Genomic DNA, 24,150 nt, shown 5'->3' with positions numbered 1-24,150 from the left:
GAGTTTCTGACCAATAGAAAGCTACAGAAATCTAAATTAAATCGATAATTTTTGATAATTTCCCGTCGTCAAGTATATTACGTCAGATGCCCTTCTTTGCTACGAAAAAATACATTCAGTGACATTAATGACAATTAATGTTTTAAAAATTATAAAAGTGAGGACTTTCAACCGTGAAATATTTATAACAAGTGTGTGTTTAATTGTAGTAATTTGTAATTACATAAATAAATTACAATAAAATTTTGGTTTTGAACAGTTTTATTCATGAAATAATCGCAACAAATTGCACTCGATCTCTAAAATTAATATAGAATTTTTGCCCTCGTGACACTTTGAAATAATTTCAATAAAAAACTGTCAAAGTGACACTCGGGAAAAATTCAATAATTTTAGAGCTCTTGTGCAATTACTACTGAAAATTTAATTTTTGCATTAATTTTAATAATTATAAATTTAATGAAACAATTAAATATTTAGATCAAACAAAGTGCCAAAAGCATGGTTTTCATGGGAAACGTAAAAAAGTAAATAGTCCCGAAGTTAGCCGCAGTTTTAGTGACGTAAATCTAAAGTAGTACATATATGTATATTAATATACAGTTGAGTCCGCGAGTCTTTACCCGTGCGTCATCACTTTAAAGCATACGAAATAAGTCGGAAATCTATTTCACGCAACAACAACTGACAGGAAGTGGCTACTGTTCCGATTACGGGTTTTATTATCAAATTTGACGTTATCAAATATATAAAATGCCAAATGTAAGTTTTGCTTCAAAATTTTTGCGCAGAATTACAGCTACATTTGAAGTAGCTTAATAAATTCTTTTAATATTATTGATTAATAAATAAATAAACAATTTATAAAAAAATCCAATAACAAATTTTATTTTTATTTTATTCACTTTGACGGAAATCTAAACACAGTCATTTCTTTACTGTGTGAATGACGTTAGCTTTGTATGTTTTAAATATTAATTGCCTAAATATAATTATTTACCTTAAAATTTCAAAGCCCAATATAAAATTAGTTGTGAAAACAACTGTTTGTGTAATATAAAGGAACTTCAAAACGCAAAAATTCGACAAAAACCGCAAAAAGTTCAACTGACTGACAGCCACAAAATTAAACAAATCAGAAACGTCAAACAAATTGTGCTTAAAATATGAAAACATACCGAATCGTCTTTTTTTGTACCTATCTCTTTTCAATGCACTGAGTCTAGATGGTTCATAAAAATAACATGTGCTGTTACTTAATAACAAACGGCAGCTGGTTTGTCATGAGTTTCATGCATGGAAGAGAATGATGCTAGATAAAAAGTATGTGTTTTATCTCGCCAGGTATTAATGACGCACGGGTAAAGACTCGCGGGCTCAACTGTAACTGTGTGTATATGACAATAAAATTGTTGTTTTTAGTATTTTCTTTATAATTTCATCACATTTCATCACCTTTTAAACCTTCCCCGGACTTCTACAGATGTTTTTAAATCGAAATTAGCTAAATCCATTCAGTCATAACAAAATAAAAAAAACATTAAACGTCATTCAATTTTTACATATCGAAACAGTACCGGAGGCTGCGTGACTTGTCGCATTAGGATTTTATAAGATGAGATATTATAGGTATAATATTATGTAAACTTTATATTATTCTGAAGCTATTTATTTGTGACATTTTTGCAATTTACTATTCTAAATAGGAAATAAGCCACAATTTAACTAAAAAAATGATTTTATTAACGCGATTTACTATGGAATCTCTAACACGAGAATTTAACTGTCACCGTTGCATGTGGTTGTCTTTTTAAAGACAGATCACATGCTATGATTTTTTGTGACGGATATTCTTGAGTTAAAGTTGATTTCATGTACTCGTATCAACTCTTTTAATAAAGTCGTTCCAGGAACGCAACTCATAAATATTGGCAATATCATTTTAAAATCTTCTACTTTAAAATGTATAATATATGTCTGAATTGCCGATATGAATGAGTCAGATTAAATTAAATTATTAGAAGAATTTTTTTACTAAGCAACAACATTTTTGTTTAATTTATTAATTTGTTTAATTTATTAATATTTTGTATTTTGACAACAACGTCCGATGTGAACGTCGAAACGTTAATAAATCATTTTTTTAGCTTAATTGAAGCTTATTTCCCGTTTAGAATAGTTAAATATAAACTTTAGAATAATATGCAATATGTAAAGTATATTAAAAATCATAAGATATGGAGAGAATACTTAATTAAATTTTGTTAAATCGTAATATATTGATTATCATATCAAAATACTCTGCAATTTCCTGCCCATTTTTCTGAACTAAACGAACGAGAACCCACGACATGCAGACCAACGACTCGTCGTTTTAATTAAGAAAATGAATAAAAAGGCTTAAGATGAAAATTAAATGCGACAGAAAGAAATCAAAATACTTACTGCAAAGTAATTCCTCTTTGGGCTGGAAAAAACAATTCATTATCCCAAGTGCTTTCTTCTCCCACTTCGAAGTTAACACTAAAACATTCGCTACTCGATTTCTGAAACAAAAGAAGGGGCTGTTAATTTTCCAGTCATTGTCTAGAGTACCTAATCAATATCAAAATAAACAAAATATTTTTAGAGAAAAATCGAGAATACAGTAAGTTTCTCAATAATCATTATCAAAATACAGAAAAATTTGTTAAAACATTAATCATGCAGCCCTATTCAAATTTTCTATTAATAAAATATAGTACGGGATCCGAATATAGGTCTATCTGTAACCATTTGCTTGCCGGATGAAACATTGTTTTTATTAAATTTCATACATAGACAAATATTTCTAGCATGGGTTGCCTATTAAAATCTTGTCATAGCTATCCTTAAGGGGGGCCGTAGGGGTTGAAATCAATATTTCAAGCACATTTTTTTAAAGTATGGTATAAATATTTAATTTTTTAATTAAATAGGCATATTAAGGACAATTCAAAGATTATTCTAGAAAAAATTTAAGGAAAAATATTGAAAAATAAGCCAACGGTGGCAAATTTTTGAGGTGACACCTCAAAATATAATGAATTTTGTGGTGGACATTAGAACTCATCATTGGATCATAGTAAACAAAAAATTCAAACAGATTTTATTATTTTATTATATGAGTTTTTCCAGGTAACGCTGTCAAGTTTTTTTAGTTTTATCGACCTTTGACTTTTTGATTTCACTAAGAAGTCAAAACAACGAATTGTTTTTGCAAAAATGGGTGACAATCAACATATTTATTATTGTTAAACAAATAATAAGCATAAAACAAAAAATATCTCGACAGCGTTACCTCAAGGAATGTCTAAAGAAAATATATAGATACAAAATTACAGATGGGTCGGTCAAGTAGTTTTTGAGTTAAAATGTCTACAGCCTTTTGAAAAAAGCAGTTTTGAGGAAAAAGTGTTTAAAGTATTGTCAACTTTTCTTTTCAATTTCGTTTTTGTCTGTCAAATCGTATAATGATGCACACCGGAATATCTTTTTGAATCGCGGAGTAATTTACAAAAAAAAATGAGAACAGCTGTTGACCGTTCAAGCGTGCTGGCGCGAACCTGCTGCAAACCTAGTCGAAGGTAGGAATATTCAACACTATCACCCTACCTCCTTACCTTCGACTCGCTTTGCAGCAAGTTAGCGTCAGGCGCTTGAGCGTAGTGAGAAACGGTCAACCGCTGTTCTCATCTTCTTTTGTAAATTACTCCGCAATTTAAAAACATATTCCGGTGTGCATCAATCTACGATTTGACAGACAAAAAAGAAATTGAAATTACATTTGGCAATACTTTAAACGTGTTTTTCTCAAAACTGCTTTTTTCAAAGGCTGTAGACATTGTAACTCAAAAACTATTTGACCTACCCGCCTGGAATTTTGTATATATTTTCTTTAGACATTCATTGAGGTAACGCTGTCGAGATATTTTTTGTTTTATGCTTATTTCTTGTTTAAAGTAATAATAAATAGGTTGATTTTCAACCTTTTTTGCAAAAAAAATTCGTTTTGAAATCTGAGTAATACCAAAAAGTAAAAAGTCGATAAAACTAATACAACTGGACAGCGTTACCTGTAAAAACTCATAAGTTAATAAAATCTTTTTGATTTTTTTATTTACTATGATCCAGTGATAAGTTCTGATGGTCACGTTTAATGTTTAATCCGGCGTGCAAATGGGTACAGATCGCCCTATATTCGGATCTTTAGTCCAGAAAGCCACTGCGCATCCGCTAGGAAAAATATTCCGATACGGATTTTTTGCACAATCTTACTCAAAAAGGACCCCTTTTTACAAATTTGCATGTAAGTAGGTCAAAAATTTTTTAAAAGTTTTTTTTTCCTAAAATTATTTTTTTTTTTTGGATGAAACAAAGTTGTTATAGGTTTTTTGGATAATTCCAAACAGAAAAGGTCTTTAGTGACTTTTCTTTAAAGTTGATAGTTTTTGACATATAAGCGATTAAAAATTAAAAAATTTCGAAATCATCCATTTTTAACCTTCAAAAACTATGTGAAAAACTTAAAATTTTAATGTTGCCATGGTAGGTAGATATTCTTTAAACATCGATTGATGCAATCATGAAGAGTATTTTGCAATACAGTGTTCAAAACTCCTTTTAGTAGGGTATAACTAGACCCAAACCCAGACATCCAAAGTGAAAGTTATCCTCCAACACCAAACTGTTCTATACGGTCCACATAAAGTTCAGAAAAAAGTCACACCATTTTGAGCGTCGGGTTTGGGGGGGAGAGGGGGGAGAAATCGGTAAATTCGTAGTTTTTTACGTTTTTCGTCAATATTTCTAAAACTCTGAGGTATAGCATGAACACCCTTCTATACAAAAATGTTCGACATTAAATTTGAAATAAAAAATGGCCTATGCATAATCCTTCTAAAATGAGCGGTTCAAAAGTTACGGAGGTAGTATAGTATAATTGGTCCAAAAAAAGGCCTAACCCAGACATCCAAAGTAAAAGTTTTCCTTTAACACTAAATTGTTCTATATGCTCCACAGATTGTTCAGTAAAAAGTTACACCATTTTGATCGTTCGGTTTGGGGGGGAATGGGGGAAACGTTGGTCAGTTAATAGTTTTTTTACGTTTTTGTCAATATTTCAAAAATTATGCTTTAGCGTAAACAATGGTCTATACAAAAATGTTCTACGTAAAATTTAAAACGAAAAAGGTCCGATACATAATTGTTATAAAATCAACGGTTCAAGAGTTACGGAGGGTAAAAGTGGAGGTTTTCGATACTTTTTATATTCTTTGGGCAATTTATAGAAATTTTCCTTAACAGGATTGTGTTTTGTAAATAAAATTTGCTATTTCAGTGGCCGATGATATGCTAGTGATAAGCCCTTGAAGAAACGTCAACCTCATCAGCCAAAATCATCAATTGCCCAGATAATATAAAAGGTATCGAACACCTCCACTTTTCACCCTTCATAACTCTGGAACGGTTCATTTCATAACAATTATGTATAGGACCTTTTTTGTTTTAAAATTTTTATAGACCATTTTTGTATATACCATTGTTTACGCTAAAGCATAGTTTGAGAAATATTAACGAAAAACGTAAAAAAACTATTAATTTACCGATTTCTCCCCCATCTCCCCCCAAACCGGACGCTCAAAATGGTGTAACTTTTTACTGAACAATAGGTGGATCATATAGAACAATTTGGCGTTGGAGGAAAACTTTTACTTTAGATGTCTGGGTTAGGCCTTTTTTGGACCAATTATACTATACTACCTCCGCAACTTTGGAACCGTTCATTTTAGAAGGATTATGCATAGGACCTTTTTTATTGCAAATTTAATGTAGAACATTTTTGTATAAAAGGTTGTTCATGCTAAACCGCATAGTTTTAGAAATATTGACGAAAAACATAAAAAACTACGAATTTACCGATTTCTCCCCGCTCTACCCCCCAAACCCGACGCTCAAAATGGTGTGACTTTTTTCTGAACATTATGTGAACCGTATAGAACAATTTGGTGTTGGAGGATAACTTTCACTTTGGATGTCTGGGTTATGGCATTATTTGGATCAATTATATCATACTATTTGTTTTTTAATTTCTAATAACGCGTGCGCGACGCTATTTTCCACCGTTGCATGTGTATACAGTATGGTGCAAATGAAAGGAATAAATTCGTTATTTCGTAAACCGGCTATTTTATGGAAAAAACCCGAAACAGGTCGATTTTTTTTAAGTTATGATATTGTGGCATATATGGTATACTAGTGACGTCATCCGTCTGGGCGTGATGACGTAATCGATGATTTTTTAAATGAGAATAGGGGTCGTGTGGTAGTTCATTTGAAAGGTTTTTCAATTATCTATTTAGTAATGTAAACATTTACATAATTGTTTATACAGGGTGTCTAAAAAATGTTTATTAAATTAAATTATTTGACAAAAAAAGAAGTAGAAGGACACTCTGTATAAATAATTGTATAAATGTTTATATTACGGAATACAGAATTGAAGAACCTTTCAAATGAGCTGGTACACGACCCCTATTCTCATTTAAAAAATCATCGATTACGTCATCACGCCCAGATGGATGACGTCATTAGTATACCATATATGCCACAATATCATAACTTAAAAACAAAAATCGACCTGTTTCGGGATTTTTCCTTAAAGTCGCCGGTTTACGAAATAACGAATTTATTCCTTTCATTTGCACCATACTGTCGGTGGAAAATAGTATCGCGCACGCTTGATTAGCAATTAAAAAACAAAGGAGCTTTGAATATTGCATTGCAATGAACTCTTCGGGATTTCATCAATCGATGTTTAAAGAATATCTACCTACTTTTGCAACATTCAAATTTTCAGTTTTTTACATAGTTTTTGAGGGTTAAATATGGCCAATTTCAACTATCAACTTTAGAAAAACTATCAACTTTAGAGAAATGTCACTAAAGACCTTTTCTCTTGGGAATGAACCAAAAAACCTAAAAAAACTATGTTCCATGCAAAAAAAATAGATTTAGGAAAAAACAAAAAAAAACGTTTAAATAATTTGTGACCCACTTTTGGTCCTGGCAACATGCAAATTTGTTAAAAAAAACGGGTCCTTTTTGAGTAAGATTGTACAAAAAATCCGAATCAGGATATTTTCCTAGCGGATGCGCAGTGGCTTTCTGGACTACTTAGACTAATGGTCCAAGAGCTGTGAGACATTTTTGAGTAGGTATTTTAGGCAACCTGAAAATTTTTCAGGTGACTCTTCCATGATAGCCTAATACAAAAATTCCGGTCTGGCTGGAGGGTAGCGGTTATTTTCCCCAAAAATCCCCCCCAAAGTTAAAAAAAATGGGTAAAAATTGTTATTACAAAAAATATCATTGACGTGACTTTAAAGTAAATTTAAATATTCAAATATAAAGAAAATAAACAGGCCAGGCGATTTGAGGGCGATTTTAACTCTGCAAGATACTTGCATGGGCGCCCCAGGATTATTTTCAGGGAATGCATCTGAACTTCAGAAGATTTCATCTGAATCTGTACATACTTTTAACGAGTATAAAATATACAACTATACATGCAAAGCTATGCACATTCCTTCCGGACAGGGAAGTACAATTATTATTTTGACAGGGTATTTTTTAATATCAAAAATAAATATTCTAAAAAAGACAGAATTTTTTTTGGTGAAATTTTCCAACTGCTATGTGATCAAACAAATTACGCGTACATATAAATGAAAAGCGCTATAGGTAAGCAGCAGTGTGAGAAAGAGCGTATACCGATAGCTGTTTGCGTTCTCTGTTGTACCTGAGCGAGTTCGTTCGCTCTAGAAAAATCACGTGACCTGGCGATCCCATGTTGTTGTGCCTCGAAACGTTAGAGTAATTATTATATATTATAGTTTTTTAAGTACAAAAGACAGATTTATTATTATAAATATATAGGTAGAAAAGTATAAAAGTATAAACTAAATTAATTCTGTGTCCGAATCCTGTACTTCTTCTTCAAACTCCTCATCTGAGCTTAAATATTCACTGTCTTCTTCTTCGTCAGACCCCCCTCGAGACGAGACTCAGATTCCTCTTCTACATGATCTGTAGATACTTGTAATATGTATTTAGAATTAATTAAAAATTAATTAGCGATAATTTAATTGAATTACTACGCATTCTCCTCTGTCCTTTTATACGGAGTCGAAGCCTGGACAATCACGGGCGCATCTGAAGAAAGACTTGCCATTGTTGAGATGTGCTGTTATTGATTAATGTAAAAAATATCATGAACACAACACGTAACAAACACGGAAACATTAAGAAAGATGAAAAGGCAAAAGAAATACTCAACACTATAAAGGAAAGAAAAATGAGCCAAAATAAATATTCATTCTCTTCTTCTTCGTCAGACTCCCCTCGAGACTCAGATTCCTCTTCTACCTGATCTGTAAATAGTTGTAAATATGTATTTAGAATTAATTAAAAACTAATGTATAACTAATACTTAATACTTTTCCTTATATTATAAATTACATCACGTTTTTTATTTCTTAGTATATGACCAAAGTAGCTCATTTTTCTTTCCTTCATAGTGTTGAGTATTTTTTTGACTTTTTATCTTTATTAATATTTCCGTGTTTGTTACGTGTTGCGTCCATATTTTTTACATTATTCGATAACACCACATCTCAACAATGGCAAGTCTATCTTCAGATGCGCCCGTGATTCTCCAGGCTTCGACTCCGTATAAAAGGACAGAGAATACGTAGCAACTCAATTAATTAATCACTAATTAATTTTTAATTAATAAGAAGACAGTGAATATTTAAGCTCAGATGAGGAGTTTGAAGAAGAAGTACAAGATTCGGACACAGAATCAATTTAGTTTATACTTTTATACTTTTCTACCTATATTTTATAATAATAAATCTGTCTTTTTCTATCATATTTGCAAAATCTATTGTATAGTACGTATTATTTTCCTTTAATTAAGAAAAAGTTACTTAAAAAACTATAATATATAATAATTATTCTGACGTTTCGAGGCACAACAACATGGGATCGCCAGGTCACGTGATTTTTCTCGAGCGAACGGACTCGCTCAGGTACAACAGAGGACGCAAACAGCTATCGGTATACGCTCTTTCTCACACTCCTGTTTACCTATAGCGCTTTTCATTTATATGCACGCGTAATTTGTTCGATCACATGGCAGTTGGAAAATTTCACCAAAAGAAACCTGTCTTTTTAGAATATTTATTTTTAATATTAAAAAATACCCTGTCAAAATAATAATTGTACTTCCCTGTCCTGAAGGAATGTACATAGCTTTGAATGTATAGTTGTATATTTTATACTCGTTAATAGTATTAGTCCTGTCGCCAGGGGGGTACAACGGCCTCGTTAATTCAGATGGACTTACTCAAGTTTTTTTTATGTATTTTGACCCGTAGAACACGAATTTTTGGGGTAACAGTTGATCCGGATGTCGATAAGATTGTTATAGACCAAGAACTTGAGGAATCAAATAACAGCGATTTTTGGCAAAACAAAACAATATTTTGTATTTTTTGGGCCATTTTAAGTAAAAAATATTTCTACAAGTTTTTTCGTAGGATGCACAGTTTTCGAGATAAACGCGGTTGAACTTTAAAAAAATCGAAAAATTGCAATTTTTGAACCCGAATAACTTTTGATTAAAAAATAAAATAGCAAGTCTGCTTACCGCATTTGAAAGTTTAAGTCAAATTATATCGGTTTTGATTATTTGCATTGGTAAAAATTTATTTTTTTATTGTTTAACAAAGCTATAAACACGTAGGGTTTCCCGTGCTTTTACATGCGTTTTAACGCATGTAACGTAGAAATAGTCTTGATTGCACTAGTACCTATTCTACCTACTCGTTTGATTTTAAATGAGAAATCATAGAAACATCACTCACGCACTAGTTGTTTGTAGCTTCGTTTAGCAATAACACAATAAATTTTTAGCAATGCAAATAATCAAAACCGACATAATTTGACTTGAACTTTCAAAGGCGCTAAGCAGAATTGCTATTTTATTTTTTAATCAAAAGTTATTCGGGTTTAAAAATTGCAGTTTTTCGATTTTTTGAAAGTTCAACCGCGTTTATCTCGAAAACTGTGCATCCTACTAAAAAACTTGTAGAAATATTTTTTGCTTAAAATGACCCAAAAAATACAAAATATTGTTTTGTTTTGCCAAAAATCGCTGTTATTTGATTCCTCAAGTTCTTGGTCTATAACAATCTTATCGACATCCGGATCAACTGTTACCCAAAAAATTCGTGTTCTACGGGTCAAAATACATAAAAAAAATTTGGGTAAGTCCATCTGAATTAACGAGGCCGTTGTACCCCCCCTGGCGACAGGACTATATGTACAGATTCAGATGAAATCTTCTGAAGTTCAGATGCATCCCCTGAAAATAATCCTGGGGCGCCCATGCAAGTATCTTGCAGAGTTAAAATCGCCCTCAAATCGCCTGGCCTGTTTATTTTCTTTATATTTGAATATTTAAATTTACTTTAAAGTCACGTCAATGATATTTTGTGTAATAACAATTTTTACCCTTTTTGTAACTTTGGGGGGGAGTTTTGGGGAAAGTAACCGCTACCCTCCAGCCAGACCGGCATTTTTGTATTAGGCTATCATGGAAGAGTTACCTGAAAAATTTTCAGGTTGCCTAAAATACCTACTCAAAAATGTCTCACAGCTCTTATACTATAATAGTAATTACTAGTATTTACTGTGTGACCCAAGTTTTATGATTAATACAAAATTCAAGTAATCACCAAAATTGTCTTGCTAAACTAGGATTTCGTGTTAGAAGAGTAACAGTAAGATTCTGAAACTATTTTCTTGTGGTATGTCTAGGCAGGGTTTACATGCTGCAATAAAATGGGGCAACTTATCGATATCTATCGAGTTGTTTCAATTTATCGTCGTGTATAAACTATACATCGCTGCGATGTAACGTAAATAAAAAATCTATAAATCGTAGCGATTTATTGTCACGATAAATTGTCGCATTTATCGCAGCGTCTAGACCGGCTTTAAGTGAAATGTTATGTTTATATGGGATTAGCTACAGTTTGGTTATAATTACAATTATTACAGATATACCTAAAAAATATAAATATGACGTTTCGATTTCCACTCCATAAATCGTTTTCAAAAGATTAATGAGAAAAGGAATTGTATTGAAAAAAGCTGTGCGTAACCGCCAGTTTTTGTTGTGGTTATGTTATATCAAACTCCACAAAGTCAGGTTTAAGTTTGTAGTACTTGTCTATGTTGTCTTAGGTAACAGTCATGCTGTGGCTGAAAAAATATGGGGGTGAATACCCTATACTCCATCTAATTTACTTACCGTTGCACGTCATCCGCATCATAGCCCGAGACGTCACATGATACCAACACGAAATATTTAGGCGGTAGGTGTGTTCTTTTTTAGAATCACTTTGCCGAGTGCATTAGCATTACAGCCACTAGGTATATTTTATTATATACGCGTAGAAATAATATTTAAAGATTTCTATTAATGCTAACTTAAAGAAATATTTTATTATAAATATATAATTTATGAAGCACATTTGTTCGGAATACACTGTAACTATAATCGAACGAAGGTGATATTTTGGCATAAATTGGTAACATTTATTTGACAGTTGCGGTTATGACACTTCATATTTGTTGATATTCTTTACTATAAGTATTTGTTTCATTCTATTTACTGTTTTTATTATGTACTTAATTATTGTTTTCTATTTCTAAAGTTTTTATTTATTGACATTGAATATTAATTTGTTTTGCTGTATAATCCACTTCTGCAAAAATTGTGTGATGTATTTGATTTAAAATGAATTCAAGAATTTTTTGTAATTGGGCAACAATGTCAACTTAGAACTCTAACGTAAATAATGACGTGCAACGGTTAGTAAATTAGACGGACTGTATATATTTATGATTTCTTATGCCCTATGATACTGCATCACCCACACTAGCAGGTGGATATGCATAAATAATCATGAAGGAAACAGACATGAAAGTGATTTATGATTAACTACTATTTAGATGGGAAATAAGCCACAAATAAATTGAAAAAATAATTTTATTAAGGTTTCGACGCCCAAATCGGGTGTCGTTGTCAAAATAAAAAATACTACTAAATTAAACAAAATTTTTGTTGTTAAGTAAAAAAAAATCTTCTAATAATTTATTTAATCTGATTCATTTATATTGGTAATTCAGACGTATATTATACATTTTAAAGTTTAAGACTTTAGAATGATATGAACAATATTTATGAGTTGCGTTCCTGGGACGCTTTTACTAGAAGATAAAATATTTTTAAAGACAGATCACATGCTATGATTTTTTTGAGACGAATATTCTTGAGTTGGGATTGATTTCATGTAATCGAATGAACTATCTTTTAGTAAAGTCGTCCCAGGAACGCAACTCATAAATATTGGCCATATGATTTTAGTTTCTACTTTAAAATGTATGATATACCTCTGACTTACCAATATAAATGAGTCAGGTTAATTAAATTATTAGAAGATTTTTTTACTTAGCAACAATTTTGTTTAATTTAGTAGTATTTTATATTTTGACAACGACATCCGATTTGGGCGTCGAAACGTTAATAAAATTATTTTTTCAATTTCATTGTGGCTTATTTCCCATCTAAATAGTTAACCACTGTTGTTGACAATATTCCTAAAAATAATAAAAATGTTGTTCTTATGAGTACTTTGCATCATGAATCGATGCACCACTTTCATCAAATGAAAAAGCCACAAATTATTTTAGATTACAATTCCAATATGGGAGCAGTGGATACTCTAGATTAGCTTGTTGGTACATGTTGATACATGCGAGAAGAGATAAATCGATGAAATTGGGAAAAAACCAAAAAAGCCAGTCATCATTTTCAGAAAAAATATACCAATAACTAAAGCCTCTCACGAACTGGTAAAAAGGACACGAGCAGGAACAAGTAGACAAGATGGAAATGCTAGTGAACCGTCTATTATGGACAAACTAACTCCGCCTGCTAAACGAGTACGCTGTAAATTTGCCCTAAAACGATAAACTTGTAAACGTGTTTGTCAAATCCATTATTTTTATTACTGTCCAAGATGTAAACTGAATTAAATTTTTGTAGATATTTGTTACTAATAGGCTTTTTGAAAGAAAAACATACCTTTTATTTTTGTTAATAAGGTTTAATTTACATTAACCACATAATTTTTGTTTAACCTTCGGATGACCACGCGGGGAAAATTGTGACCCCAGCGTATGTTTTTCTTTAATAAATTCAAAAGTATTTTTAATTTTTAACTCATTATTTTTTTTTGACTTTAATATCATTCTATATATTCTCATATTTTGAAATAAAAAAAATTCCCTATATTTTACGAATAAAAAATATATTCTGAAGTTGATGTTTAGTAAAATAGCGTCTATTATGTGTAACTACAAGTAGTTTTACGCTAATGACGTCGACTTTGCAAAGTAACAAGACACTTACTCAACATACACACTACACATGACACTAATACTCATGTTGTCACTGGCTGAATGACATAAAGCCCATACCAAAAAAAAATTTATTTTTGTTAATTGTGATTTTTGACATTTTTGAACTTGGGGTCATTCCCCCCCCCTTGGTCATCCGTGTAACAAAAAAAGGTTTGTCATCGGAAGGTTAATAATTAACCATAATTTCTTGTTAATAAAGTTTTATTTATCACCTATCACCATTAGCTTATTTTATTTCGATTAAGGAGCGTAAACCATAGTTGGGTCATATTGACCCGAACAGTACATTTATTGTGTAGTTGACTCGAACGGGACAGCAGGGTTAATCCATAATATTGTGGTGCTATCATGAATTCCTAAACTAGTAATTCCAGTATACTATACATACAGCTTATCCAGTATAGCAATATAGTAATTTTTAATAAAATCTCAACCAGGGAATGAAACGTATTAGACTCTTGACTCACATGGATTTGTCAAAGTAGCTAACACGCAATTTATTGTTAGTGATCGAGTGACACAAAACAAGAAAGGTAGTATGATAATATGTTTAAGAAAATAGCCTCTCACGCTTTGATAAATGGATGGGAAAACTGTGTAAGGTGAACCTAGAATCCACGTTAGGAGACGTAAGACAATAACTATACCGGGTAGTGAATCGTCACACGGGCCATAGGAAACTCAATGGAAAATTCTAAATTATTGAATTCCTACTCCCCTAATTATTTTATATCAAAAGTCATAATAAACTATTTGTAGAGAACTAAAACCTATATTAAAACAAATGTTACATTTTTTGTTCATTTTGTTAAATATTGTTTAACAATAAGTTAATAAAATACTACGGAACAAAATGGAAATTACTAAATTATCCTCTGGAAATAACAAGGTTACGTTTCATCAGACTTTAAAACCATTAAAAAAAATAAAGGGAACCAGGCAAAATAAAAATGATCATGAAACAAATCCTGATGTTGTTTTGGTGGGGAATAAACAGTCAGGAAATAAAATAAGGGATAAAGCTGGAACCAGTGATGGTTATGCAAGAAATAGTTAACCAATTTGATTTAAATGCTTTAATTGTGGAAAAATGGGGCACAAACGATATGATTGTTGGAAAAATAAAAACATGAATAAACCACTTCCACTAGAAAATGGTGAAAAGGTAACATTCGTAACTTCAGAGGAAACCAGTTCAGTTACCATCTGAGAATCTAGTGAAATAACGTTCATGCTGGACATTGGTGCTACGAATTATTTAGATATGAAGGATGATGAAAGGTTTAGATAATATCCAGGAAGAAATATACAACATAAATATGGTAAAGAAGGATCAATTAGGGGTAGCAACAAAACATGGTGATTTGAATCTAAAAGCAGAAAATGTTAACAAACGGAGATAGAAAATGTACATGTATATAATTAACTTTAATGTGAATAAATCAGAAGAAGCATGTTTGCAAATTTTACTTAAAGAGAAACAGCTCACCATAATCAAAGGCAATTATATTGAGATAATAAGTGAGCTAAGAAATACTTTATATATTTTTAAATCAGATGTGTTTTTTTTTTAGATTTTTTAGATTTTTTAGGTCAGAAATGCAGATATACGACGGAGATGAAAGGTGGATAACATTAATAACTGCGTAAGAAACAGAAGAATAAGATGGAATGAGCACATAAGCCGAATGACAACAAATAGTGTAGTCAGGACAGCGAGAGACGGTTCCCCAATAGGAAGACGATCATTGGGAATACCACAAAAACGATGGAACGACAACTTACTAGAGGCACATTGAAAAAACAGACAGGGCCATGTCTAAAAAAAAAGAAGAAGAAGAAGAAGAGGATTTTTAAATCAGATGTGAACATCTACCAGAAGCTATATCACATTTGTTGAACATAGTGTGCTAATAGATAGGAAAATGGATTATTTTGCAAAGTATCCTGTATCTGGAATATGTGAAATCTGTTTAAAAGGAAAATAGTAACGATTACCATTTCCCAGTATTAGTGATGAGGAAAAAACAAAAAACAATTTTAGAAATTGTGCCAATAGAGGTATGTGTTCCTACAGATCCTGTAACTCATGAAAATAAAAATTATTTTGTATTTATTTGAATGAAAAGGAATGGATAAAGACAACGAATATATCTGGAATTCCGAGGTAAACTACACTATGTTATTTCAAGCAATTTTGTTCGCAACAAAGTTTAGAGCGCTTAGAATATTATAAAAATCTGATATATCCCATAAATTACAAAAAAAAAACAATATGACCATATCTAAATGATTATTTCATTCATAAGAGATTCTGACCAATAGAAAGCTACAGAAATAAAAATTAACTGATTATTTTTTAATGATTTTAACTTCCAATCGTATAGTAAGATATTTGATCATGTATTTAATTCTGTCAAACCAGATTAAAATTATACTGAGAATTATCTACTGTAGAAAATTACGGATAGATTTTTTTTAAGTAGATTGTTTCTGTTTAATGGCAAGCAGTTTCCTAGTTTTGACAACTGTCACATTTAAGAAAATATCCATGATATACGTATTAAAAAATAATCTTACGAATATCACACAACAGTAAGAATAAAAATAAGAAAATAATGCTTCATCTTTACTCAAATTTGTTGTCATTGGACAATAGCCACGCGAGGCTCTCGTGTCTATTGCCAGAAAACAAATTTTCGAAAATCTCTGGCATTATTTTCAATTTATTATCACTCTCTTGTGATATTATACCCGATTATTTCATTCATAGGAGATTCTGACCAATAGAAAGCTAGGGAAATCTAAATTAAACTGATAATTTTTGATAATTTCCCGTCGTCAAGTGTATTACGTCAGATGCCCTTCGTTGCTACGAAAAAATATATTCAGTGACATTAATGACAATTAATGTTTTAAAAATTATAAAAGTGATGACTCTCAACCGTCAAATATTTATAACAACTGTGTGTTTAATTGTACTAATTTGTACTTACATAAATAAATTACAATAAAATTTTGGTTTTAAACAGTTTTATTCATGAAATAATCGCAACAAATTGCACTCGATCTCTAAAATTAATATAGAATTTTTGGCGTCGTGACACTTTTACATAATTTCACTCGCCTTCGGCTCGTGAAATTAAAACTGTCAAAGTGTCACTCGGGAAAAAATTCAATAATTTTAGAGCTCTTGTGCAATTACTACTGATAATTTTTGATAATATCCCGTCGTCAAGTATATTACGTCAGATGCCCTTCGTTGCTACGAAAAAATACATTCAGTGACATTAATGACAATTAATGTTTTAAAAATTATAAAAGTGATGACTTTCAACCGTCAAATATTTATAACTGTGTGTTTAATTGTACTAATTTGTACTTACATAAATAAATTACAATACAATTTTGGTTTTGAACAGTTTTATTCATGAAATAATCGCAACAAATTGCACTCGAGTTTTTGCCCTTGTGACACTTTGACATGAACTTAGAACTGTTAAAGTGTCACTCGGGAAAAATTTGATAATTTTAGAGCTCTTGTGCTATTACTACTGATAATATATGACCAATTTGTATAATACAACAACTAATAAAATAAGTAAATTAAAGAAACTTTTTTAAACAACACCATGTTGACGTTGACATCATGTTGTTTAACTTCGAGGTCCAGATATTGATACGGTTACTACTAAATTTAATGTAAAAACTGAACGAATAAGGTTTTCGAATAAGGGAACCAAAATGGAGTTTAATACCCTCATAAACTTTTTTAAATGATTATGTTACAATAATAGAATAAAAATGCAGTATACAATACTGTACCTAAGAATCCAAAACAAAATGGTTTTTCTGTATGTTTTAACAAACCCATTATGAAAAAGGCAAGATGTTTAATATTTGATTCAAATTTAGATAAAAGCATGTGCGGTGAAGCTTTGGGAGTAGCAAAATACTTAATTACTATAACTGGAACTAGACCTTTGTCTGATAACACAACATTTGCTGAAACTTTTTATGATGAAAAGAAAAATATGGTCAAGATAAAATTATGTGGTATAATAATTTAATTAAATGAGTGAAAACACCAGGTGTCAGGGGTTGGCAAGAGAGTAGAATTGAATCAAAACGAAACGATTATTTTGTGTTTTGTTTTTTTTTTAATAATTTAATTCCTTAAATCCAAAGAAAATAGAAAATAAAAAGTAGGCTCTCAATGTGAATCGGTAATTATGATGGTTTATTCAAGTAATGGTTGCAGACTATGGGATTCAGAATAAAGAAAACTAATCCATGCACGGAGTATAATTTTTGATGAAAATTCGCACGTTTCGTGCAAATCTTTTTATACAAAAAAAAAATATCAGATACCTGGTTTAGTTTAAGATTCAAAAAAGCAATAATTGGACGCAAGTCCTATGCTTTCACAGAATGGGAGAGGAAGTGGAACAGGAAGTCGATATTTAGGGGAGTGCATATAGATTTTCACTTCGGAAAAAATCAAACAAGATAGAACTTTTTGTAATTTCATTAAGAAATGATTAATAAACAACATATCAAAAAGTTCGACTCAAGAAGTAGGTGCTTCATTTTTTATTAAACAAATGAACTGCGAAATTAGGTGTTTTTTTAAATAACTCCGAAACTGTAAATTGTAGAAAAAAACTGACTTGACCGTTGAAAAAGATTTTTCTAAAATTAAATCTGTAGTTTCTATATTTTTTTAATTATAACTCTAAAGCCACCCTTCTCACAAACATTGGCGCACTGTAAACTAGCGTACGGCGAAGTGCACGGTTGAGTTATTTTAATGTAATTCTTTAACTAATGGATCAAATGAAATTTTATAAGTTGATCATGAAAGAAGAATAATTTAGCTATCTTATGGTTGTAATAAAAATAAATAAAATGTATGGGCATAAGTATGGTGTTGGTGGAAAATGAGACCTATATGAATTTGGTTTAAAAATGATTTAAAAATGTGTAACTAATACAATGTTTTTTAAAAAACTCTCAATTTTGCACAGCTTACCTTTCAGATATCTTACTAAACGATGTTTCTCTCAAAAACATCTCAAAAATTTAATTCAAATGATACGAAGTCTCAAAAAATGTCATTTTTGAAAACTTCGTAGTTTTACAGAATTACCACCAATTTAAGACGGTATTACCATTGATTATAGACACCATCCGTGTCTATAATCAATGGTATTACTTAAGTTTGAACAGATTTATTACAGTTTTATAGATGATTTTTTAAAGCATAGGATGTAGTCTTTAAAATGCACTAAATTATTTTACTTTAGAAATGAAATAAACTATTTCTTTTTGAGAAAATTAAGAAAGATAAAAATTAAATACAAAAACCGAAAATTACCAGTTAAAAAAATTTTTATACAAAGTGATCAAAACTTTTTTCTACAAAACTTACCTAAAATACATTTAATAATAAGCTTCAACAATAATAAATGTACAACAAAAAAACTTTTTTTTAGCTCTTATACAGACTATGTTTTAGTGTTTTCTTAAAGTAAACTCCTAAGTAACCTCTTAAGTAAAATCCATATTTTTTAAATACCTCGTATAAAATTGCAAAAGTTTGATATCTGTTAGTTGTATCTTAGATTTTAAACCAGGTAGAGCATTTTATGAAGAATAACTTTTTTCGTAAAATTGATAATAAACTAGTTATCATAATTGTAATAAAATGATGATGGGTAGGTATCCGTAACATGAAAAAAATTTGAAAAAATTTTTTTCGATTAGAATTGTGTATTAAAACATAGTTTTTAATTTCAAACAACTTTTCATAATAGCATTTTTTCATATTCTGTAATATGGAGGTACCTACTTTACACTTTAACGAAATTTATATTTTTGGCATAACTCGTATAAAACTGATAATATTTGATATATGACGGTTGAGCTTTAAATTTTTGATTAACCAGTGCATTTTATGAAGAATAACTTTTTTTTTAATTTTAAAATTACAATTTTAAATTGCAATGCCATATTCGGATTCAGCATAATTAAAAACAAAATAGCAACATATTTTGATCAAAGTAAAATTATGAATCCATTTAAAATTATTTATACAAAATAATTGTTATTGTTTAAACAATGAATAAACAATTAGCGGCCAAATCTGCGAGTAGAACTTTTTACTTTAACATGTGTATAAACTAACAAAAAAAGTTTTAGAAAAATATAAGCTTGTTTGAATTTTTCCGAAACAATGCATGTTTTTGTTCTAATTGTACTCCCCTAATTGGAACTTTGCGCCGACTAATACACTATTTCACTAATTTTGAGTAATTTTTGCCAAACTTTCGGTCATAACTTTTTAACCGGAAGAGATGTAAAATCCGGAAGCACATATTCATTCTCACCTTGCTACGGGCGTCGAGTAATATACCGCTTTAACTTTTTGAGCAACTTTAAAACAGTACTTCGGGTTAAAACTCTAAAACCGGTCCGAGGTCAAATTTCGTATATTGAATACCATAATGGGGTTATAATCTCTGATTCGACCTATTATTTGTCATTCTGTTTATTTTAATAACGGAGGAGATGTATTCGCGGAAAGACGGACAGACCGACAGACAGACATGAAACCTAAAGTATACCTATATACAGCGAGGCATAAGTTAGGGATATAGAAAATTATGCTCATTTTCATAGTCGATTTTTTCGTGAACAGATTAACGGATTCCGCTTTTTTTTGGTATTTTATATTTTTTTAGTATTTAGACAGTTGTGTAGAGGTTCAGACAACCTGTAGGGAGAAAGAGGTACAACTGTGAGTATACATCGGAATCATATTGTTGTCTTATGTTTTGTGAACATTTCGGCTTTTGAATGCCCCTGATATCTTTAGAAACAAAGAAAATATACGGTTTTGTAATTTAATAGAAACAAAAGTTAAGACATCCTGTAGGGAGAAAATGTACAGAGGTGGATACATCGATATTATGTCTCATATTTTGTGATCATTTAATTTTTTAATTTCTCTGATATCTTTAATAACAAAGAAACAAACTGTTTTACTCTTTAATATGCGTTTTAACTGATGACATGCGATATGTCAGGTGACCATGTTTAATCATACCACTAAGATGAAATTATTTCCTATATATAGTGCGAAATAAACATAATATTTAAAGAAAAAAATCTGTGTAATGTATTATTGTACTCTATTTAAAGAGCCTACATTTAGACACCAAATCCGTACTTACTGTCAAGGAAATTCCACCCCAAAACATCACAGAGCCTCCATTAAACAATCTCGCCTCTCTTATATTGCGCTGTGCATACCGCTTACCTGATGGACAAATAACTCTTATAGATGTCGAGAAGAACTGTTTGCGTTATGGTTCTTTCTGTTTTTAAAGTTTTGTTAACTGTTATTTTTTATTGTTAATTTAGATTTGTTTCAGTTAAAACACATGTTAAAGAGTAAAACCATCTATTTTCTTTGTTTCTAAAGCTACCAGGGAGAAAAAAAAACAAAATCTTCAGAAAACATAATACTGCAATACTATTTTGATATATACTCACATTTCTACCTCGTCCTCTCTACAGGGTGTCTCAAACTTATTATAAGAAAAACATTTCATTTCTTTCACCCGGTATAAGTACAAAAAAAAAGTTTGAGTAAACCTTTGCACAACTGCGTAAACAATAAAGAAAAATCTAAAAGAATAAAAAATATTAGCGGAATCCGTTAATCTGTTCACGAAAAAATCAACTTTGAAATGAGTATAATTTTATCTATCCCTAACTTATGCCTCGCAGTGTATTTGTTCTGGTCTTGGTAAGGCGCGTCGAATAATACATCGCTTGTATTATTTCGGTGACTTTAAAAGAGTACTTCTGGTTGAAATTCTAAAACCGAAAGTCCGAGGTCAGATTTCTCACATTTAATACCATTCTTGGTTCATAAGCTTTCATTCAACACCTTATTTATTCTCATTATATCTGGGATAATGATGGAGAAGTTGTGTTTACAATGTGCCTGATACAGACGGACGTGGATAATTCAACGTTTTTACATTTTTTCCAAATGGGTAAAAACAACATTGTCTTTTTCATTGTCAATTGTCAAATAAAACATAATTTAACAAAACGCCACAAAACAATTTAAACTCCCTTCCTTTCTAATATTTCCAGGAAGAGGAAATTGTATACATTTTATCCCCTGCTAGTTAAATAATCATGACAAATGAAACCTTAGGGGCAGACACTTTTTCTTTTTTTTTTACCTGAAGGTATCATTAAATAGAAATAACGTGTGTAAAGTTCTTTCATAATTTGGCTTGTCTTCAGAAGTTTTCATTTAGATATTTAGAATATTACAGAGACAATATTTTACGTTTTCAGTAGTTGCTTTTATTATCAGTTTGTGTTGTTGTTTTTACTAAAATTTATTGTTTTCACCATTTAAATGTGAAAACCTTGAATTTTCCATATCTGTCTGTCCGTCCGTAAACACAACTCCTCCGTTATTAGAACAGACATAATGACAAATGGCTTATGGACTACGACGGAATAAAATGGTTGACAAATATATTTAACAATGTATATAATACGACACGAATTCCCCAAAAATGGCTAGAATCAACTTTTATAAATCTTCCAAAAAACCCAATGCGAGAAAGTGCGAAGACTATAGAATTATAATCCTTATGAGCCATTTACTTAAATCATTTCTAAAGGTCTTTTACAAAAGAGTATAATATACAGTGAGTACTAAAGGTTGGAATAAATTCATTTTCTCGTGAATGGACGATTTTGGAAAAAAATCCGGAAACAGGTCAATTTTTGTTTTTAAATTACGACTTTTTGGCTTATATATCATACTAGTGAAGTCACCCATCTCGGCGTGATGACATCATCAATGATTTTTTTAAATGAGAATAGGGGTCGTATGAGAGCTCCTTTGAGAGGTAATTTAATTCTCTATTCAGCAATATAACCATTAATATAATTATTTATACAGGGTGTCCAAAAAAATTTTTTTTAATTAAAAATATTGACATATAAAGAAGAATATGTGTAATTTATTTAATTCAAAATGCATTTTACTGCTATCAAAAAACGGGAAAAATATTGCTTTTTGATTAAATTCAATATTAAAGCAGCCACCCACCTGCCTCTTCACAGATTGAACATTTAATTTAAGAGAAAAGTAATTATTATATTTTAAATAACCATTTTTTCTCTTTTCTGAGAGCAGTAAAATGTATTTTGAACTAAATAAATTACATACATTCCTCTTTTTATATCAATAAATTTAATTAAAAAAAATTTTTTTGGACACCCTGTATAAATAATTATGTTAATGTTTATATTACTGAAGAGAGAATTGAATTACCTTTCAAATGAGCTATCACAAGGCCATTATGCTCATTTAAAAAAATCATCGATGACGTCATCACGCCTAGATGGGTGACGTCACTAGCGTGATGTATATGCCAAAAAGTCGTTATTTAAAAATAAAAATTGACCTGTTTTGGAATTTTTTCCAAAATCGTCCATTTTCGAGAAAATTAATTTATGCCAACCTTTACGTGGTCACTGTATACAAAATGAAAGAAAAAACTAACAAGAACACAATTCGGATTTCGTGATGCTCTGGGAACACGGGAGGCCCTTTTTGCTATACAAGTGCTATTTCAGAGATGGAGGGATGTAAATTGTGAGATATACTTATGCCTTATAGATTACCAGAAAGCATTTGACAAAGTAAAATATGACAAATTACTAACTCTAATGCAAGTAATAGGAATTGACTACAAAGATCGGAGAATTATCAGAAATATTTATTACAATGAAACGGTCAAAATCAAAATAGAAGACCAGTTAACTGATAAAATTGCAATTGAACGAGGAGTACGATAGGGCTCATCTCCACTGCTATTCAATATTTATTCTGAATGGGTATTTACAGAAGTTTTAGACAGTGGACAGTGCCAAAGAATATTAATAAACGGTGAATGGTTGAATAAAATTAGATATACAGATGACACCATAGTTCTGCCGATAATCTGAATGATTTACAGATATAAATAAATCGCGTAACAGAGGTCAGCAACAGATATTATAGACTAGCCATAAAGGAGACCAAATATATCACCATTAGTAAAAACCAATACTAAACGCTCAACTTACAATCAAGCAACAGAATATCGAGAGAGTCGATCAATATACATATCTGGGCACCAATTTAAATAGCTAATGGGACCACTCAACAGAAATTAAACAGCGAATAATAAAAGCAAAAGCAGCATTCGTTAGAACGAGGCCCATCTTCAACAGTCCCGACATATCATAAAAACAAAATACCGTCTGTTGAAATGCTACATATTCAAAGTGCTGATATACGGAATGAAAGCGTGGACACTAACTGTTGCATCTATGAATTGGCTCGAAACTTTCGAAATGTGGTGTTAGACCGTATATGGTGTTAGGCGCATCTTACGTATATCTTGGTTTGACCGAATTACTAATATGGAAGTTCTGTGTAGAATGGGGAAAGAGTGTGAAATTTTCATGACCATCAAAACTAAAAAATTA

General features: G+C 30.8%; 1 protein-coding gene across 1 annotated transcript in view; it reads right to left on the bottom strand.

Annotated features, from left to right (window-relative positions):
- Nucleotides 1–24,150, bottom strand: part of LOC114334762 (pleckstrin homology domain-containing family G member 5) — a 1,826,648-nt gene that overhangs the window by 856,215 nt on the left and 946,283 nt on the right. The window contains exon 7 of the mRNA XM_050649705.1: nt 2,446–2,546. Coding sequence (XP_050505662.1) covers nt 2,446–2,546 — 101 coding nt within the window. The remainder of the gene's footprint in view (nt 1–2,445; nt 2,547–24,150) is intronic.

Source organism: Diabrotica virgifera, chromosome 4 (assembly GCF_917563875.1).
Source record: "Diabrotica virgifera virgifera chromosome 4, PGI_DIABVI_V3a".
Lineage (NCBI taxonomy): Eukaryota > Metazoa > Arthropoda > Insecta > Coleoptera > Chrysomelidae > Diabrotica > Diabrotica virgifera.
Note: the sequence above shows the minus strand (reverse complement) of the source record. Positions and strands in the feature narration are given on the sequence as shown.